This window comes from Eriocheir sinensis, unplaced genomic scaffold (assembly GCF_024679095.1).
Source record: "Eriocheir sinensis breed Jianghai 21 unplaced genomic scaffold, ASM2467909v1 Scaffold861, whole genome shotgun sequence".
Lineage (NCBI taxonomy): Eukaryota > Metazoa > Arthropoda > Malacostraca > Decapoda > Varunidae > Eriocheir > Eriocheir sinensis.
This window is the reverse complement of record NW_026112232.1, coordinates 17,501-25,000: the sequence shown is the minus strand read 5'-3', so window position 1 is coordinate 25,000 and position 7,500 is coordinate 17,501. Positions and strand designations below refer to the sequence as shown.

General features: G+C 47.9%; 1 protein-coding gene across 3 annotated transcripts in view; it reads right to left on the bottom strand.

Annotated features, from left to right (window-relative positions):
* Nucleotides 1-7,500, bottom strand: part of LOC126994736 (serine/threonine-protein kinase NIM1-like) — a 26,308-nt gene that overhangs the window by 3,776 nt on the left and 15,032 nt on the right. For all 3 annotated transcript variants that reach the window (XM_050854026.1, XM_050854024.1, XM_050854025.1), the window contains 4 exons: nucleotides 4,462-4,644; nucleotides 1,300-1,411; nucleotides 1,024-1,180; nucleotides 346-516 (listed from right to left, as the gene is read on the bottom strand). In XM_050854026.1, coding sequence (XP_050709983.1) covers nucleotides 346-516; nucleotides 1,024-1,180; nucleotides 1,300-1,411; nucleotides 4,462-4,644 — 623 coding nt within the window. The remainder of the gene's footprint in view (nucleotides 1-345; nucleotides 517-1,023; nucleotides 1,181-1,299; nucleotides 1,412-4,461; nucleotides 4,645-7,500) is intronic.

Here is a 7,500-nt window from a genome sequence, read left to right as displayed (position 1 = left end):
CTAATATTTTTTCAGCCCTTCCTCAGTCTCCCCTATCTTCCCCAGCCTTCCCCAACCTTCCCCAGCACTACCCCAGACGAGGAGACCCCAAAAATAGCCCCCATCCAACCCCCACTTATACATTGTCCCTAGCCTTTTCCCAGCATTCTCCCGCCTTCCTCAGCCTTGTCTAACCTTCCCCAGCACTACCCCAGAAGAGGAGACCCCAAAAATAGCCCCCATCCAACTCCCACTTACCCATCGTCCCTAGCCTTTTCCCAGCATTCTCCCGCTTTCCTCAGCCTTGTCTAACCTTCCCCAGTGTACCCCCTCCTTCCCTCAACTCCCCCCCCTCCCCCGGCCCACCTTGTACAGCTCGGGCGCAGCGTAGGGCGGTGAGCCACAGAAAGTGCTGAGCTGTTGTTCCAGGTCGTTGACGCGCGTCGAGAACCCAAAGTCCCCGAGTTTGACCAGGTCCGGCCCGGCCACGAACACATTCTCCGCCTTGATGTCCCGGTGGATGATGGACAACCCGTGCTGGGGGGGTTGGGGTGGATGAGTTGGGGGGTTAGTGGAAGAAGAGGAGGAGGAGGAGAAGAGAGGAAGGAGGTAAAGGCGTGAGAAAAAAAGTGTAAAAATGAGGAATGGAATGGCAGGAGAGAGATAGACAGATAGATATTGGGGGAGAGAGAGAGAGAGAGAGAGAGAGAGAGAGAGAGAGAGAGAGAGAGAGAGAGAGAGAGAGAGAGAGAGAGAGAGAGAGAGAGAGAGAGAGAGAGTCATACCAAGCTGAATGACATACATTACCATACATCTGTTTGGCTTCTTGTGTGTGTGTGTGTGTGTGTGTGTGTGTGTGTGTGTGTGTGTGTGTGTCACACACACACACACACACACACACACAATCTACCCTTTCCTCTCTCTTCCCTTCCCTTCCCTTCCCTTCCCTTCCTTTGAGTCTAGCATGAGATCAAACCCTGGGTGAATGCCCCCCCCCACCTCACCCACCCACCCACACCCACACACACACACACACACACACACCAGGTAGGCTATGGCAGAGAGCACTTGTGTGAAGATTGACGCCGCCTGCAGCTCCGTCATGCGCCCCTCCGTGGTAATCGTGTTAAACAGCTCTCCACCGCCCGCAAACTCCACCACGAGATGAATGCGCGATAGTGTCTCCACCACCTCGAACAGCCTGCGGTGATGAACAATGGTGGTGAGGATGGTGGTGATGGTGGTGGTGGTGGTGGTGCCCCTTCTCCTCCCATCACCTTCACCTTCATCATTTCCCAAGCCTTCATCACCTCCCTTCACCTTATAATGTTGGGGTGAGCCACGGCGTCCATGTTGGCTATCTCCCTCGCCAGCATCCTCTGTGTCTTCTGGTCCAGCTTGCTTTTGTCGATGACCTTCACGGCAACCTTATCTGTCAAGGGAAAGAGAGAGAAAGAGAGAGAGAAAGAGAGGTCAGTATTCTTAACTTAATCTACGGAACAAAAGCAAATAATTTCAACTGTTTTCCATTCATCTCTCCGCCTTTCTCTTCTTCTTCTTCTTTTTTGTATCGCTTCTTAAGTCCTTCCTCTCCCTCACATCAAGTATTTTCAAAGGCCAAAAATGAGGTTAATCGCGTTCTTATGAGTGTTTCTTTAGGTTCATGGTACAGAGGAAGAGTCACACTACCACCAGGGTCATAAAACTACTCCTGGAAATGCCCACAACTCCTAGGAAAGCCTTGAGGTTCATGGTACAGAGGAAGAGTCACACTACCACCAGGGTCATAAAACTACTCCTGGAAATGCCCGCAACTCCTACGAAAGCCTTGAGGTTCTTGGTACAGAGGAAGAGTCACACTACCACCAGGGTCATAAAACTACTCCTGGAAATGCCCGCAACTCCTACGAAAGCCTTTAGGTTCATGGTACAGAGGAAGAGTCAAACTACCACCAGGATCATAAAACTACTGGAAATGCCCACAACTCCTACGAAAGCCTTGAGGTTCATGGTACAGAGGAAGAGTCACACTACCACCAGGGTCATAAAACTACTCCTGGAAATGACCGCAACTCCTACGAAAGCCTTGAGGTTCATGGTACAGAGGAAGAGTCACACTACCACCAGGGTCATAAAACTACTCCTGGAAATGCCCGCAACTCCTACGAAAGCCTTTAGGTTCATGGTACAGAGGAAGAGTCACACTACCACCAGGGTCATAAAACTACTCCTGGAAATGACCACAACTCCTACGAAAGCCTTGAGGTTCATGGTACAGAGGAAGAGTCACACTACCACCAGGGTCATAAAACTACTCCTGGAAATGCCCACAACTCCTACGAAAGCCTTGAGGTTCATGGTACAGAGGAAGAGTCACACTACCACCAGGGTCATAAAACTACTCCTGGAAATGCCCGCAACTCCTACGAAAGCCTTGAGGTTCATGGTACAGAGGAAGAGTCACACTACCACCAGGGTCATAAAACTACTCCTGGAAATGCCCGCAACTCCTACGAAAGCCTTGTCAAATATGTGTTCTTCTTTTGACCTGTAACGTGTTGTATCGCTTCTTAAGTCCTTCCTCTCCCTCACATCAACTATTTTCAAAGGCCAAAAATGAGGTTAATCGCGTTCTTATGAGTGTTTCTTTAGGTTCATGGTACAGAGGAAGAGTCACACTACCACCAGGATCATAAAACTACTGGAAATGCCCGCAACTCCTACGAAAGCCTTGAGGTTCATGGTACAGAGGAAGAGTCAAACTACCACCAGGGTCATAAAACTACTCCTGGAAATGACCACAACTCCTACGAAAGCCTTGAGGTTCATGGTACAGAGGAAGAGTCACACTACCACCAGGGTCATAAAACTACTCCTGGAAATGCCCACAACTCCAACGAAAGCCTTGAGGTTCATGGTACAGAGGAAAAGTCACACTACCACCAGGGTCATAAAACTACTCCTGGAAATCCCCGCAACTCCTACGAAAGCCTTGAGGTTCATGGTACAGAGGAAGAGTCACACTACCACCAGGGTCATAAAACTACTCCTGGAAATCCCCGCAACTCCTACGAAAGCCTTGAGGTTCATGGTACAGAGGAAAAGTCACACTACCACTAGGGTCATAAAACTACTCCTGGAAATGCCCACAACTCCTAGGAAAGCCTTATCAGTTATCTGTTTTTAGGGTCATGGTACAGAGGAAAGGTCAGACTACCACCAGGGTCATAAAATTAACCTTGGAAATACCCCTGATTCTGGTGAGAGCCTTGTAAGTTATGTGTGTGCTTATTAAGTCATAGGACCATAGAATGACCACACTACCACCAGGGTCATAAAACTACCCCTGGAAATGCCCCTGACTCCTACGAAAGCCTTGTCAGTTATGTGTTGTGCTTGGACGACGAAATGTTATAACAATATGGCGCCACTATAAACACTTTGCCCGCGCCACTAATGGGCTGGGGTCGACCATCAGGACACTTCAAGAAAGCCTACCGCTGCTATAAGCCATACGAAAAAGAGAGAGAGAGAGAGAGAGAGTCTACTTTTAGCTGAAGCCATATAACATAACACACACACACACACACACACAAACACACACGCAAAAAAAAAAAAAAAAACTACGTCATTAAAATTGCGTTGCGTCATACACACACACACACACGCACACACACACACACACACACACACAAACAGACACACACACACACACACACACACACACACACACACACACACACACACACACACGGAACAGGCTATAGTTAAACGTACAAAAATAGTTCACAGGAGGAGGAGGAGGAGGAGGAGGAGGAGGTGGAGGAAGAGGAAGAGGAGGAGGAGGAGGAGGAGGAGGAGGAAGAGGAGGAGGAGGAGGAGGAGGAGGAGGCGATAATGGAAAGGAGGAAAAAAAAAGGAAAGGAGAGAGAGAGAGAGAGAGAGAGAGGGAAATGTTCAAATAATCACTGCATAGGCTAATATTTCTCTCTCTCTCTCTCTCTCTCTCTCTCTCTCTCTCTCCAAATCTCCTCCTCCTCCTCCTCCTCCTCCTCTTCCTCCTCCTCTCAGCCTGACAAATGCTAATCGAAATGGGGCCGAGGAGGAGGAGAAGGAGGAGGAGGAGGAGGAGGAGGAGGAAGAGGAAGAGAAGGAGGAGGAGGAAGAGGAAGAGGAGGAGGAGGAGGAGTTTTTTTTCCCTTCCCCAACTCTTTCCCTTCCCCATCTCTTTCCCTTCCCCAACTCTTTCCCTTCCCCACCTCATCTTTCCCCTCCCCATCTCGGGTTCACGGTACAGAAGGGTCAAACTTTCGATAACCAGTGCCTTAAAACTACTCCTAGAAATGCCCTAAAATCATACGAAAGCCTTGTCAAATATGTGTTCTTGGGCGGCGAAATGTCTTATATATGACCCTCGCATCCTTCCAGTCCCTTCCAGCACCCCACCCCAGGTCCTCTTCACCCCCCCATGCCCCCACTCACCCCTGGTCAGCTGGTGCAGGGCCAGACGCACGGTGCTGAAGTTGCCCTGTCCAAGCTCTCCCCTGAAGCGGTAGAAGCCAACCCGGCGACCCAGCGTGACCTCCTTCAACCAGCGCTGATCATGATGCAAACCGTATAGGACGCGGTCATACGGACTGCGCTCTGCACCCTCCCCCTCGTCACCTGGGGATGGAAGGGGGGGGAGGTTAGTGTTGGGGGGAGATGGGGAGGAAGAAGAGGAACTGGAAGAGGAGAGTAGGAGGAGGAGGAAGAAGAGAAGGGAGAAGGGGATGGATTAAGATTACGTGTTCTTCCTCCTCCTCTTCTTCCTCCTCCTTCTCTTTGCTATTATTGGGGAGGAAGAAGAGGAATAGGAGGAGGAGGAAGAGGAAGAAGAAGAGAAGGGGAGAAGGGATGGATTAAAATTAGGCCTATGTGTTATTTTTTCATATTTTCTTTATTTTTTTTAGACTTCCTCCTCCTCCTCCTCCTCCTCTATACTAGTCTTCCTCCTCCTCCCTTCCTCGCCCTCCTCCCCTGCGACTGTGCATAGGGATTAGTTGGGAAGGGAAGAAGAGGGGAGGGGGTAAAGGTAGGAAGAAGAGGAAGAAGAGGAGGAGGAGGAGGAGGAGGAGGAGGAGGAGGAGGAGGAGGAGGAGGAGGGGAGTTATTTATGAGGGAGGGATGATATGGGTTAAAATTATTTAGTCATTCATAACATTAGTCTTCCTCCTCCTCCTCCTCCTTCTCCTCCTCCTCCTCTTCCTCCTCCTCCTCCTCCTCCAATGGGAATGCAAATGAGAAAAATGAAGAGGAAGAAGAAGAAATAGAACAAGATAAAGAAGAAGAAGAAGAAGAAGAAGAAGAAGAAGAAGAAGAAGAAGAAGAGAAGGAATTGAAACTATTTGCTTTTGTTCCGTAGATTAAGTTTCCTCCTCCTCCTCCTCCTCCTCCTCTTCCACCTTTTTTCTCCTCCTCCTCTTCCTCCATTTCCTCCTCCTCCTCTTCGTCACCCAACCTGCAATAAGCCGTTTAGTTCCGGTTCCCTAATTACAAGAGGAACACTGAAAGATCACAGCAATTTTAAACGCATATACGCAAAAGCTCGTCCGGTTCACTCCTTGACGCAGCAAAGTGACTATCAACGCGAGTTTCAAAAGAACTTACTGTTTCCGCACTAACTACTTTTGCAGGAAGGTTGTTGCAGGGGCGGATGACTTCGAAAAATTCACTTCTGCCAAAGTCTCTACTGCATCGCTTAGCTTGAATTTTGAGTTTGAAGCGAAGGCGTTTATTGAGTGATCGACATGTTACTGGAATTCTGTAGTTAAATGTACATAAATGGTTCACAGGAGGAGGAGGAGAAGGAAGAGGAGGAGGAAGAGCATCTGGAGGCTTGTATCAGGTCTCCCCGCAGTCGTCTCTTTTCCAACGTGAAAAGGCTAAGTCGCTTGAGTCGTGTTATAACTTAAAAAAAATTTCTGCTTTCCTCCTCCCTATCCTTTTCCTTCCCTTCCCTCTTCCTTCCCTATACTGTCTGTGTGTCTGTGTGTGTGTCAGTCTGTCTGCCGTGTATCTTTATTGCTACGAAAACGATGCTATCACTGAGGACGCGAAGAACAACTCAGGCGAAGAGGAAGAAAACTATCATATGGAACAAGATCAATTAATGTCAACAACCCATATCGTCTCATTTATCATTACTACTACAAGACGAAGCTCCCCCAATATCATCTCTTCTCCTATTCCTTAACCACCGATTCCACTGCAACAACCTTCCTGCAACAGTAGTGAGAGCAAAAACAACAAATTCCTATATATAAACCGCATTGATCGGTACCTTGCAGCGTCGGGAGTGAGCTGAAGGTGACCGCGCTCACGTCCAATAGCGCTTTAAGGGGGGGTTGACTTGGAATTAAAACATATACATTTACTAATTCTTGAGATCAATGAATAAGAGTTAGGATTTTGTTTTAAGTTTGGGGATGTTAACAGAGAGAAGAACAATGGTTTTAATGGAAGAGGGACTGAAAGAAAATGGGATCAGGGTAACCGAGGGTGAGGTTCAAACATATACATTTACATAAACATATACATTAAAACATATACATTTACTTATTCTTGAGGCAAACAAATAAGAGTTAGGATTTTGTTTTAAGTTTGAGGTTTTAACGGAAGAGGGACTGAAAGAAAACGGGGTCAGGGTTGCCGGGGGTGAGGTTTAAACATATACATCAAAACATATACATTTACTTATTCTTGAGATCAATAAATAAGAGTTAGGATTTTGTTTTAAGTTTGAGGTTTTAACGGAAGAGGGACTGAAAGAAAACGGGGTCAGGGTTGCCGGGGGTGAGGTTCAAACATATACATTTACATAAACATATACATTAAAACATATACATTTACTAATTCTTGAGGCAAACAAATAAGAGTTAGGATTTTGTTTTAAGTCTGAGGTTTTAACGGAAGAGGGACTGAAAGAAAACGGGGTCAGGGTTGCCGGGGGTGAGGTTTAAGGGGGGGCTAGTCTAAAGTTAAGGGAAATGGGATCAGGGTTGCTTTAATCTTCCAGCAGGTCACTCGAGCGGCTGAGGCATCGATCGAGTCACTAAAAGCGGCCAGCCTCGCAATGGGCAAACAGCTAGGCTCTCTGCTGCCCGCTCGTCCGTGTTTCCAAGCTTCCATGTTTATTATTCTTTCCCCCTCCTCCTCCTCCACCTCCTCTTCTTTCTCCTCCTCCTCCTTTTTTTATCAGGGGGTGCTTACGTCGGGGAGAGAAGGGAAAAGGGTTGAAAATAATGCCTCTTCCCCTTCTTCCTCCTCCTCCTCCTCCTCCTCCTCTTCTTTCTCCTCCTCCTCCTCCTTTTTTATCAGGGGGTGCTTACGTCGGGGAGAGAAGGGAAAAGGGTTGAAAATAATGCCTCTTCCCCTTCTTCCTCCTCCTCCTCCTCCATTTCCGACAATAACAAGTGCAAAAACGCGAGAGAGAGAGAGAGAGAGAGAGAGAGAGAGAGAGAGAGAGAGAGAGAGAGAGAG